Source organism: Schistocerca piceifrons, chromosome 4 (assembly GCF_021461385.2).
Source record: "Schistocerca piceifrons isolate TAMUIC-IGC-003096 chromosome 4, iqSchPice1.1, whole genome shotgun sequence".
Lineage (NCBI taxonomy): Eukaryota > Metazoa > Arthropoda > Insecta > Orthoptera > Acrididae > Schistocerca > Schistocerca piceifrons.
Window position 1 is genome coordinate 73,962,636 of NC_060141.1, and position 14,389 is coordinate 73,977,024.

The window sequence follows — 14,389 nt, forward strand, 5'->3', positions numbered from 1 at the left end:
TCTGAATTCCTTTCACAGGAATAGTTTGTTTGGACCATTCTTTTTTTCTGCTCACGGAATTCCTCTTTGGACAATAGAGTGAGGGCTGTGGATGTGTAAGATTTCACGACTCTCGTAAAACCCTCAGCATTCTGAATCACAGCTGTATTTGATCTGGAAAAATTGAGTTTTGTAGCATGGTGCTTCAGCAGGCCGCCTACACAATCACAAGGCCCCTTCCCGTGACCAGTAGCACTGTATACGCAGTCAGTTGGCACAAGCAACTTACTCAAGTCAAACAGCTGGTAACGATTTTTAAACTGACTAGGAGCACCATCAGAAATAATGATGATCTTCTCTGCACCTGTTTGCAGAGGAAGAATTTTGCACATTGCTAGAAAAGCATGTACTGAGTCACGTCCTGTGTCATTACTACAACACTTGTGATCTTGTTTCGAAAAAATGTCATTCTTGTAAAAATTGAAACCCTTGTGCTTCTCGTGGAGGAATTACAGACGAGTTCTCAGCAAAATCACAGTGAAGCACTGAACTTAGTTCTTCAGCTTGTACACACCCTTTCACTTCTGCGATGTGGTGGTGTTGCAATTTCTTCAGATGTTTGTGTGTTACTGCTTTAACTGACCATTTACCAAGTTCATCAATGAAACTGTCAAAGGCAACAGTTTTCTTAATTAGTTCATCTTCCTCCCATGCCACGTATATAATTTCTGCAGGGTTATCTGCTATGTCTTCCGGGCCAAGTGCCTAAAGACAGTCCTTCCTTTCCAGGGCAGTCACCAGATTCTTGAAACAAACAAGTATCTCGCTTTGCGTCACAGACTACTAACAGCTTCAGACAACCAACCAAAGTGTCACATGTCACGTGCTTCAGTAAGTTTTTCCAAGTTACCACACAAAGTTAAAAATTCGTGTAGTACACACACAGACATCTCTAGGTGGGTGTGGAACTAGTGCATAAAATTTTAATCTTCCAATAAGTAAAGTTGTATAGTTGCTCTTACAAATTGCAAAAGTTTCTTTAACACTGCAAGTCATGTACCTCTTCACTTTCACAACTTTATGACATTCAACTGTTACAGTTGTAGTGTCTTTTTTTGTTGGCAGTATGGCGATAACAGTCCCATTTATCTTCCGCATAAAATGACTGCACTATTTTAACTTTAGTTGCTTCTACAGGATGACCATAATAAGGATCTGATCTTCCAAAGACTCCTCTTACAGACCTCACATTTCCTGATTTGTCTACCATGTACTCTGATACTGATGGAACATGGTTCAAAATTCTTTTTCAAAATGTCTCTGGAATAATAGTAAAAACTTGCACCTTTTCACTGTAGGATGCACAATATTCAACAGCTGAATTGATATTTGTGAAAAATTCCTGCCAAGAGGTGCACGAGTGCTTGTTTTCATTTTCTTCTGAAGATGGAATTTCTACTTTGAAGAATGTAGCCAGTTTTGTTGTAGTGTATTCATCCATAACTTTAGTAATTTCCCTGTGCTTTCTTGATGCACAGATCTTATGACTTTACTTCACTGACCACAGTTTCTTAACAGGACCAACACCTACCTCTGTAGTTGACTGATTCAGGGTATTTAATTCTTCCTCTACTGATGCAAAATCTGCATCATCTACACCATGGGAGACTTCACCTTGTTCAGATACTATCATTGTTATTCTGTAAAACATTTAGGACACAAAAAGGAGTCACTGGAAACACCATTTTGAAAGAGTGTCTTCAAATGAGAAACTGATCACCACCTTGAACAAAATTAGCGTTTTTATTTGTCTTTTATATCACTCTTTTATGGATATGCAAATAGTCAGCACACTTCACTCTCCTGTGGCCCCAATCAGAAGACATTACGAACAGTCCTTTCCACAAAACACATTGCAACTTTGCCCACTGGCAAACTCCTCACAAAGACGCAGAACTCACTGGATGGTGTCAGATTTCTTAGAAGCCTCTTTACTAAACAAATTAGCAAAATACAATACAGAAACCTGCAATGAACAAACCCAACAAAGAAACTGACAAGAATCTACAACAAAGTAAGAAATATCTGCAACAATGAAAGTGAAAAGAAATAACTAAACAAAGACAGTGAAAAGAAGTAACACAGCAAAGACAATAGAAATAAGCATTCTAATGAAGAAATTGGTAAAAACAACTTCAGGGAAAACACACATTACCCTCAAAAGCTAAAAAATGATTTTTTAAAAAATAAAACCTGCCTGACTTATAAGTGGGTGCTCTCCTTTACAGAGAATATAGTACTACATGGAACTAATCAACAGAAAAAAAATCTAACTTTTCTGGATTGGCATTTTTGAAAAAAAAAAATTTTCTGTAAATTACAAAAATATTCAAAAAGCAACAGTAGAAAAACTTTGACAGATCTGTCCGGAGGATACTATTGTAATCATAAAGCAATTATCTTTCAAATAAAAAACTAACAAAATATCTACAACTGTTACAGTGAAACAGCATACTAACATCTTCAAAATGGTGTTTGCACTTTGAAGGTCTGTATCTCGGGGCATGAATTTTTTACTCCTGAATTTTAACAAGCTAAATTCAATGACATCCAAGACTATGAAGGTGTGGCATCGATAGGTCACATCAAGCACACATTGGAATATTAACTTCCCTGACATGCCGCCGTGTTTAATTCAGTCTGCCTTTGCACTTCGTGCAGTGTTCATGTGTATCAGTCTTTATGGTAAAATATATGCGTATATAGAAAACTTGGGAACTGTTTATTACGTATATTAATACCCATATCCAGAATCCCATATTGATGACCCCGGACAAAAAGTTCCAAGTCTAACGCGCGGGTTGTATAGAATCAACAGGTTTCACGTACGACGCCATGGCTACATCACCGAACATTCTTTACAAAGATTTGGAGGCCCAGCTCTTACAACCAGGACAACACAACCCTCCGCCGTCAGTTATATCGCAGCTAACGGACAATGATCTCCGATCTTAGACGAGGATAACGTCTACTTCAGCAACTCCACAACGACCGAGTGTTACGCAGTTATATCAAATAATGGACTCAGGTTTCGATTCACCGGATTACACACAACCACAAGTGAAAAGTGAAGTGGATGATCTACTAAATAGTGCGACAATCGATCACCCGTATGAAGTTCAAAGGGACCGAAATTCGCACACATGCTTTGATCCTCTACGTGCCACGACGTCTGTTACAGTAGTGCATGTGTAACGCCGCCATTTGTGCAAAATGCACACACAGTCAACTATTACCAAGCTATGCCAGCCTCACCTTCCTCACAAATCAGTAACAGACATTTTTATGCCCCCAGTTCGCCAGAACAAACCACCCGATCGGCGGCCCAGTTTCGCGACCACGTGGGTACGACTGCACTCAACATAGCTTCTTCGCCCAGCAACCTTGTACAATGACAGTACGACCGCCGGCAGGTTTCACCAGTGTTTTATAGTCCTACCACTAAGGATGCGTGGCCAGTGTGCGTGGCAAACTCTCATTATTAGCACTTTAAGCTACAATAAAACACTAGGCTATTATACTAATTAATAAATAATATGGTATTTCTGTATCATTACTCTATGTTTAAATTTGTTTACTGTTGTAAGTACATATATATTATTTCCATGTTTATTTACTTTACAGTTCACTTTTTTTTTGCCACATATAAAGTGAGGAAACTTGTTTCAATTTCCCATTAAGAACTGTTTTTTCTAGACTTTTGTATTAAATGATAGTTGAAACAGTTTGGGAGAATTTGTGTATGCTGTGAATTTCATAAAACTGTGTGCAACAGCTTCTTCAGACAATTTTTCTAGGGCTCTCTTCTTCTTCTGTTTCTTCCTGATCATCATCTGTGTTGCGGATTTCTATTAAATCTGTTATTGAAGTAAAAGTAGAGTGAGCTGACAGACAGCAATCACTTCAAACATAATTATCCACACATGAAATGCTTTACATTTCAATTAATTCAGCAACTGCTGCTGAATTTTCTTGAGGTTTGATAGTTGGAGGAGTGTGTTGTTTTTGACTTCCAAATGCCACTTTGTTGAAGCACTTTGTAACAGTGTCAGGCTTTATTTCCCTTACTGGCAAACTAATCCCATTTACTGCCTCCAGGACAGAAACCGACCATGCCAGAACAAATGCACTTTCAGCTTCTCCAATATTAAGAATAAGAGACTGCATCAGTGATTACCTATTATGAAATGTGCATGGTCCATGGATTGTGTGAGGCTAGTTCAACCTGGTGGGAAGCAAGGCAGTTTCATGTTCGAAAATTTGACTTTCAGGTGGCAGGTTTTATTGTCTCGGAAAAGGAGAACTTTGCGATTTCCTTTCTTCATTTTGGCACTTGAAGAGCCCAGCCATTCTCCCAAAGACCAGTAACCACCCACTTCTTTTTACTGTTTCATCACGTAACTGAAAGCTTACTGACATCTACATTTTTGAAACAAAGCAGTTTTGTAACCTTTCTTATCACCAGTGGCTTCTCTATTTCACCTAACATGTTTCCACACAGCAGCATAGTGAGTCTTTCCTTGGCTGTTTTTTTACTAGACGACTTTTCACCTCTTGCTAGAGATTTCAGAAGAAATGCACAATAAAACAGTCCTGCTTCATCGACACTGAACATTTCTTTCAGTTCATAATTTGCAATTAGATTACAGTACAATATTGCCTTCCATTCTTTTGTTACACTTCCTCCCACATCTGTAACTTCCACACACACTTCATTCCGCACAGTGTTGTGCCTAGCATTGAAACTGTCCAGCCATCCTGTGAATGCTTTAAACTCTGTATTTTCAAGCTCTTTAGCAACTTTCAGAGCTTCACTCTGCAATGTGGATCCAAAGGTAAGTTTCTTGCCTGTGCACTTATGAACCATTCCCACATTATCTCGTTAATTCCTTCATTTCTTTGGCTTTCTTTTCGTTTGCCCACTTCCTTTCATCCATGTATCCTGCATCTTATCCTTGTTTCTGAAAATATCTAATTTGTATACTGGCGCTCTTTGGAATGCTGAACCTTGCCAGGTGAAACCATTGTTTAACTGAACACCACCCCACCTTTTTCACTGGGTAGATTGCAGCAGAGTGTTTGTAGGTGCACAAAACCGGACCAGTGTGTGCCCACAAGCGTCTAAAATTTAATATTTCAAAACGAGAAAAACAGACAAACGGAGTGCTCCTTCGATGTACCACACTGAGCATAACCTATTTGTTGTTGCACAGAGCAGCATGGTTTGATGTCTAGATCTGCAGCACAGCACTGCACCAAGCCGGGGATCTTTTCTCGCTTTTGATTCGCTTCACAGCATTGTCAGGGCTGTACTGTTATTGTGTTAATAGTAGCATCCTTACAGAGTCATGAATAACTAACCTACAGTGTAATAGCGTAAGTTCTTTACCACATTATGCAATACATTATTAATAATGTTTGAAATTTGCATCACATCCACGTTAAGCATGTTCCACTTTGTACAAAAATTAGCATTTGAAAGTCTACTCAATACATTGGTACCGTAATACTTGTGCAGTTTGAGCAGAGCTTGGAATTACAAACATTCCACTGAGTTCAAATTTCACTGTATAAACAAAAATACACCACACTACCAGTCTTCAAACTTCTTGTCTTTTAATGCTATTGAGTGTCATGCAAAATTCCGATTTTTTTCCTTCGGCGATTACTCGCAAGTAGCGTCCACCAGGGTGAATGGCTGCAGGGCGAGATACCTGGAGATCTCTTCTTGCTAGTTAAGCTCCACCAATACATACAGGGGATAGGCAAAATAAAGATAACACCTGTTCTTACTTGGGAATAGTTTATTAATAAAGCGTTGGACCCCTATTTGCCTGTAATACAGCTGTGATTCCTCTTGGAAACTTGGCATATAATGATTGTATAGTCTTCAGTGGAATGTTATGCCACCCTTTGATCAGAACCTCTTCTAACTCCTGTGGTTTTTGGGTACAAAACTGCTACGGTCGTTAGTGACCATTCTGTGGCTTAGGGAAGGGGAAAAAACCAAATTGGAAATCAGAAGCAATGGGAGCGAAACTCGAAGTGGAGAAACTAAAAAACAGAAGGAAAGATTATAAATCCACTATAGAAAGGAGGGAGGGGGGGGTTGTTTTCCACAAAAAGAGCTTCAAATGACTGGCATCATCTCACTGACAAGCTCGAGTATGCGATCGGCTGAGCGCGATATCTGTTAAAATGGAAGATAGATCAGGCAACAGTTGTAAATGGGCGCGTAGTGGAGTAAAATAGGGGCACTAAAATGAAAGGTATCTCACCTCCCACAGATGAGAGCAGTGGGGACAAAGTGGGGGAGGATTGCCACTTGAAAGATGTCGATGGCTAAAAAGACAGTGCCCTATCCGGAGACTAGTTTAAATTACCTCCTCCCGATGATGAGTGAGAGGCAGAGGTCCGAGCACAGGGAAGAGCTTTCACATCCCGCGATTTATTATTGGGAAGTGTAGACCGATGTACGTGCCATAAAAGAGCAGCACAACGACATAAAACACACTGTAGATAAGCGAAGGGAACCATGCGAACAGCAGGCTGAGGAAGAGAGACTGCAGCCTTGGCCGCTATATCAGCCGCCTCGTTTCCACGGATACCATTGTCCTGGGATCCAGAGGAATTCCACAGAGACGCCCCCCAAGAGGAGCAAGTGGAGGCAGTCCTGAATCCAGTGGACCAGAGGGTGGACAGGGTAAAGAGCTTGAGACTGAGGAGAGAGCTGAGCGAATCTGAGCATATAATATACTGTATCCGCTTATGGCAACAGATGTATTCGACAGCCTGCAGACAGCGTAAAGCTCCGCAGTAAAAACTGAACACTGGTCGGGAAGCTGAAATCTATTAGGGGTGTTGCCAACAATATAAGCACTCCCAACACCAAATGAGGTTTTTGAGCCGTCAGTGTAAATAAATGTGGCATCCTTAATTTGTGTGCATAGAGCAGCAAATGCCCGATGATAAATGAGAGAACGGGTACCATCCTTGGGAAGCTGAGAAAGGTCACGAAGCAGGCAGGTCCGGGGGCCGAGCCAAGGCGGTGCTGTACCCCCAGTTGTCAAGAAGGTTTTAAGAAAGTGGAAAGCATGAGAACGTAGTAGTTGACGGAAGCGGATGCCCGGTGGTAGTAGAGATGAAGGGCGGCCTGCATACCCTGAACTCAAGGAGGCGTCGAAAAAAAGGTCATGGGGTTGTAGAAAAATATCCGCTACCAGACACAATAAAAGGTTGTTTATTCGTCACACCACCGGTTTCGGGCTTGCGCCCATCTTCAGGTGTTTATAAATTCGTTTACATGTTTGTACTGTTGGAGATCACTGTATAAATACAAAAAATTAGTCACCAGCAAATAATTTTTTGTATTTATACAGTGACCTCCAACAGTACAAACATGTAAACGAATGTATAGACACCTGAAGATGGGCACAATCCCGAAACCAGTCGTGTGACGAATAAACAACCTTTTATTGTGACTGGTAGTGGATATTTTTCTACAACCCCACAAAGGGAGTCACGGAGTTCGACAGCATCCACTATGGATAAAATTCATTAAAAGGTCATGGGCTGGATTAGCAGGCATGGAAGACAGGTGGCTAGCATAACGAATCAGAAGGGCAGCTCGCCGATTAGGCAGCAGAGTTCAGCAGTCTCAGCTTTAAGCTCCAGACGCTAAACACAATCCACGGTGGAGGACAGAGTCGAGGTGCTGAAGAATAGATGGCCAAGCAGAGGAGTAATCTATGCTTCCATAGTCCAATTTCGAGTGCACTAAGGCTTGATATAGGTGGAGAAGGACCACTCGGTCCGCTCCCCAGGAGGTACCAATCAGAACACGGAGGGTGTTGACGGATCGCAGACAGCAAGCCAAAAGATAGGAAACGTGGGAGGACAAGCACAGTTTTCTGTGAAACATAAATCCCAAGAATTTAGTGACGTCCGCGAACGGAAGGTCAACAGGGCCTAGATGTAGGGAAGGCAGAAGAAACTCCATACGATGCCAAAAATTGACACAAACGGTCTTACTGAGAGAAAAGTAGAAGCCGGTTTTGATGCTCCAAGAGTGAAGGTGATCGAGACATCCTTGAAGGCGTCGTTCAAGAAGGTTGGTCTGTTGAGAGCTCTAGCAGATTGCAAAATCATCCACAAAGAGGGAGCCCGAGACATCAGGAAGGAGACAATCCATAATTGGATTTATGGCAATGGCAAACAGTACAACACTTAGCACGGAGCCCTGGGGCACCCCATTTTCTTGGGAGAAAGTACAGGAGAGAGTAGTGATCACTAGGACTTTAAATGAGCGTTCTGTCATAAATTCACGAATAAAGAGGGGTAGCCAACCTCGAAAGCCCCAAGAGAACAGTGTGTGGAGGATGCCTGTCCTTGAACAGGTATCGTATTTTCTCTCTAGATCAAAAAACATTGCTACCGTTTGGCGTTTCCTGAGAAAATTTCTTTGCTGCGAGATATATTTATGAAATATCAATCACCAACTTTCTCTTCCGAATGCGAAAATATTTTGTTGACACCCATCTACGTAGGGAGAAATGATCATCATGATAAAATAAGAGAAATCAGAGCTGGAATGGAAGGATTTAGGTGCTCCTTTTTCCTACACGCCATTTGAGAGTGGAGTCTTAGAGATGTTGTATGAAAATGGTTCGATGAGCCCTCTGCCAGACACTAAGTGTGAATTGCAGAGTAACCATGTAGATGTAGACCCCCACCCAGTTGCCACTCCCATCATGCACTGAAGCTGTTGATTGCAATGCTGCCAGAGGCTGCAGTCAGGTGTGTGAGCTATTATTGTGACAGTATCTTCACTATTTGGTGAGTAGCGACTTTCCTTTTCATAATACTGCTACAGTGAGACAGAATATTATTATGATTTAGTTGTAATGTAAAGAAATTTTTTCTGATTTTGCTATCAATAATTCAATCGACAATTATACAAAGACAGGAAGCTGAGTTTTTGTATTGTCAAAATTTGCAACTTTCGTTATTAATTCTTAGACGTATAAATAATTATTTCCAGAAAACATTATTTAATTTACACCTGGGAAGCAGTTTCAGTTGAGATAGTCATAATAAAATTCATTTTAACTACATCCTGTTCTAGAATTGTCTGAAAGTTTTGTATGCACTACTAACACAAATTTTAGGCACCAAACATGCCACAATAGTTTCAGCTGTTGTGAAGATTGGTCTATGTAACTATCAAGTTCTCTGTGTTGTGATGAAATGTTGCACAAGGAATTTACTTTAAAAAGTGGAGTTTTAGAAAGTGTCAAGAATTTATGAATAAATATTGATGTTGTCAAAATGCAAAACACCTTCCAGTGAGTTACTGAAACAAAAAACTTTGGACCTATTAATTGGAAAGCACAAACAAGAGCCGAAACCTTAGCCAATGAGCCAATCATAGTAAGGTGTAACATTTGTCTGCTAATGTAATGTTTCTGCCCTTATGAAATTGTATAAATATTGACAACACTATAGCTCGCATCATGTTGGAAGGCGGCCCTATTTTCAGCCTTCCTGCGCATCTCCACAGTATTTTCAGCCTTCCTGCACATCCCGCACTGTTAACTGCTAGTAGCCAATAATATTCAATAATTCTCTTTCCGAGTGGCTAACTGCGAGTTACAAACTAGACTGCGAGAATCTCTCCCATGTGCTGCGCTGTTGCCGTATTTTGCGACAATGCCGTTTCATTCACAGAGCAACCGAATTATAGCATAAATGTGGCTGTGTATCTGTAGACTGTGTGATTTCCAAGTGAAAAATGTAATGTGACGGCAATAAACGTGAAGTTCCCCACAAGCAACTTTAATTAAATTGCACACCTATGGGGTATTTCCTGTCAGACAGATCACTCATAGGTAGTAATCAACGGAAAATCATGGAGTAAAACAGAAGTGATATCTGGCTTTTGCTAGGAAGTGTGATAGGCACTTCCATGTTCCTGATCTAATAAACGACTTAGGAGACAACCTGAGCAGCCCTCTTAAACTGTCACAGATGATGCTGTGATTTATTGTCTTATAAAGTCATCAAAGATTAAACAATTCAGAAAATGACATCTGTATAGTGAGAAAAGTGGCAGCTGACTCTAAATAATGAAAGTCTGAAGTAATCTGCATGATTACTAAAAGGAATCTGCTAAATTTGATTTACAGGATAAAACATACAATCCTGAAGGCTGTAAATTCGAGTAAACACTTAGGGATTACAATTACGAATAGATTAAGATGCAACTATCACAACGATAACGTGATGCAGAAAGCAAACCAAAGACTGCGATTTATTGGTAGGATTTATTGGTAACACTTAGAAAATGCAACAGGTCCTCTAAAGAGACTACTTACCCTACACTTTTCAGCCTCCTGGAGTATTGCTGTCAGGTGAGAGATCCACAGCAGATAGAATTGATCGAAAAAGTTCGAAGAAGGGCAGCTCATTTTGTATTTTCGTGAAATAGGGGAGAGACTGCCACGGATATGATACACGAATTGGGGTGGCAATCATCAAATCAATGGCTTTTTTGTTGCGGCAGGATTCTCTCATGAAATTTCAGTCACCAACTTTCTCCTCAGAGTGCGAAAATACTTTGTTGGTGCCAACCTACATAGGGAGGAATGTTAATCATAGTAAAATAAGATAAATTAGAGTTTGCAAGGAAAGATAGAAGCGTTCATGTTTCATGTGCGCTATTCGAGAGGGGAACAGTAGAGAAACAGCTTTAAGATGAATCTATGAAAACACTTCTACTTTTGACATTTTCAACACTCAAGAACGAACTGCAGAAGCATATGTTTGCAAGAGAACTGGACAGAGAATAGTAAACAAAACTGTCGGAGCCGTAAAAAACTCATGAAATTTTGTTTTCATGTTGCAAGAAATCTGTAACACAAATAGGTGGTTTTGACAATGATGTTTTAAAGCACTGTGTTTGAAATACATATAACAAGGGAATACCCAACATCACAGAAACTTGTTACAATTATGCCTGAGCAAATTGGCTTCAAATTTAGCATTTCATCAATGTAAAGAATTTTAAAATACATTGGTTTCAAACATGTTAAGAAGAGAGCTTTTAATTGAAAGAAGTGACATGGAAGCAGCACGAAGCACTTCATTATAGAGATGCACGGCACAAGAGGAGGAGGTAGTTCTAGAGTGTATTACCTTGATGAAACATGGGTGAATCAGAATCACTCCATGAATACCTGCTGGAAAATGGGTGTTGCTGCTGGCTCTTCTTCTCATTTGGTTCCGTGTGTGTGTGTGTGTGTGTGTGTATATATATATATATATATATATATATATATATATATATATATATATATATAATGGAAGGAAACATTCCACGTGGGAAAAATTATATATAAAAACAAAGATGAGGTGACTTACCGAACAAAAGCGCTGGCAGGTCGATAGACACACAAACATACACACAAAATTCAAGCTTTCGCAACAAACTGTTGCCTCATCAGGAGAGAGGGAAGGAGAGGGGAAGACGAAAGGAAGTGGGTTTTAAGGGAGAGGGTAAGGAGTCATTCCAATCCCGGGAGCGGAAAGACTTACCTTAGGGGGAAAAAAGGACAGGTATACACTCGCGCGCGCGCGCGCACACACGCACACACACATATACAGACACAAGCAGATATATAACAGACACTGAAAGGCTTAGGCTTGCAGAAATAGGCAGCATCCCCGTAATCGTGGGCACACTGTGTGTGTCACGCTGAAAAGTTTCAAAAATATACTTTCACAGGAAGGTGAAGATGGATAAATGTCTTGAATGTATCATAATAAATTTACAATCAGATGGTTCGGACATGGACTCAGATAGTAGATGGTATTACGATGTAGACTGAAGCAAAGTAATGATCTTTCTTGGTTTTAAAGACGCATGGTTTGAAAACTTTGTCAACGTATCAATTGCATACACTGTACATGAGAACTCCCTAGCTTTTATGGATTAGGAATATGTAGCCTGTGAAGTATTCGGACTATAATGTTCAACACTTTGCCCAAGGAAATGTTAAGCTTTTCCCAGCCTACAGTATTACTTGTGAGAATGCGGGTGGATAAATTCATCAAACACCCCAGTATTTTGACACTGTAAACCCCTGCCATTTTCATAGCACAAAATGGAAAATGCCTAAAAATGAAAAAAGGGGGGGCAGGTTACCTGTCGAGATATCGGTGGTTTTTGACGTTATCAGTCAGCATTCTGTTGAGTTATTCATAGAAGATGGTTAATTGTTAGCTTGTTCAATGGATCATAAATGCATTCTCCCACTGTAATGAACGAGTTAGTTTAAACTCATAATGCCTGTTGACACCGAAGAATGTGATATCATACTGACAATTTTTATGATAGTCTTTTGCTCTACTGTTTGCGACCAGTGATTCTTTTTTACACACAGTGGTTTACACTGAACAGCAGCGAAACACACCTACATAAGCACATCATACACACTGAAAAAAATTATATGGAGCAGAAGCAGTTGTCAAACAAATATAATGATTTCAGTTTGAGTTTGTAGTTTATTTTGTTACTTATTACATTTTTACTTATAATACAGTCCAAATCGCAATAAATGGCAATTATTTTCAACGAGTCATTAGACAATCGTCGTTTTGAGAAAAATTGGTCGACATCTTCACAAAGCTGTATCAGCTGTTCTCACCTTCTGATGTCACACAGACAATTGTTGTGAAGCAGTGGATACAACCTCAAGACTCAGAAGTAAGATTTCTCTCATGTAGACGAATGATCGAAATCTGTTTTAAAATGCATTATTCCCTCATAGATTTGAACGTATAATACAATGTACCGAAGGCAAATGAACATCAACACAGTTCAGCAACACAGACTTCGTCTACATATCTCTGCTGCAATGCATGTGCAAACCTCATCCCCCCACACCTTCTTATCGCCCCGCCTCTATGCGTAGAAGTGCCATATTATTTGAAGCAGGCTGTAGACCAGTCAGTTCAATGTAGGATATTGTCTTTCTTTATGTCTACTAACTTTTTGATACTAACAGCTATGTCACACTATAGTGTACACAGAAAAGTTACTGCAAACGTCATTATGCTCACTACTTGCAAAGTGTGTATTGTGCCTTAAATTTTTTTAAGTGTCAAATTAAATCAAAATAATGTGGCTCATTTACAATTGCATTAAATGTGGAAGGGTGTCATACCTGGGTGGAAAGGCCTTCTCAAAACTAAGGGGTTCGAGCTGGTTACACCTGCCCAATACCATGTCCCTTGCAGAATCTAGTCCTTGAGCCGCAACTTCACGAGCCAGTTCGTCTTCGTCTTCCTCTATTATTACGGAGACGGTAAAATCTATTATTTGGGAAGAATGTAAAACACAGACCCACAGATTAATATCACTTTGCACACAAAGTTGTGTACACTTGCTCAAATATCAAAACTGGCAGACATACCTGAAAGGGGGACAGATCTTTTATCAGACACTGGCAATGATCCATTTGAATTATTACTTCCTCGTGTCCGCCTTTCTGGAATTACCACATGCGAAAGCCTCCTGCACAGACTGGACCTCCTGCTGGAATTACGATACGACAGTTCTGCATCTTTTCCACAGTACAGACTCGTGCTGTGGACCAAATTTTGCCCTGCAGAAAGATTGTATGAATGACAGACTAGTCAACTAATACATTAAATACTGCACTCTATTGTTATGCAACTGGTAAATCAGTACACAAAATTGGCCATGACTAATAAGAGTTAAAGTAATTTCTGAAATGGGATTTGCAAAAGTGTCAAGGGTCAACATCAATTAACACTGAGCACAGAATGACCCAAACACAATGACAAATTCAAGAATTTCTGACAAATATAAAACACATGCCAATGTGTGTTGTGTATGCAAGGGGTGTTTGAAAGACACTGCTTACTAACAAGGCCATAAATAAAACTGGTTATACTTCATCATAAAATGTAGGGACATATATAAACTAAAACAAGTCAAGCACTTATAGTAGAGTCGCCAAAAGGACGTCCCCAACAGCCGGCAGCTATGTTGCCAATGCTGCTATTATGCCATGTCTATCGCATGATTATGAATGTAAATTGTAGAGCTGTTGCAATGCCGTACTACTGAAGCACGTAAAACCACTGACAACCTTGGAGTACCAAAACACCCTTTCTCTGTAATTAAAAAGAATTTAACATTTGGAAAATGTTGAGAGAAAGATTACAATATTTTCAGTATTTAAATACGTTATTTTAATGCACTGGGTAATCTCTTACTTGGTATCACAAGGAAGCGGATAGAGAACCACGGTCTTTAATGCGATTT

The 14,389-nt window shown here is 39.9% G+C and overlaps 1 protein-coding gene across 6 annotated transcripts in view; it reads right to left on the reverse strand.

The window, feature by feature from the left end:
• The window catches only part of LOC124794785, a 137,631-nt gene that overhangs the window by 77,047 nt on the left and 46,195 nt on the right, over nt 1-14,389 (reverse strand). For all 6 annotated transcript variants that reach the window (XM_047258428.1, XM_047258427.1, XM_047258430.1 and 3 more), the window contains 2 exons: nt 13,512-13,703; nt 13,263-13,410 (listed from right to left, as the gene is read on the reverse strand). In XM_047258428.1, coding sequence (XP_047114384.1) covers nt 13,263-13,410; nt 13,512-13,703 — 340 coding nt within the window. The remainder of the gene's footprint in view (nt 1-13,262; nt 13,411-13,511; nt 13,704-14,389) is intronic.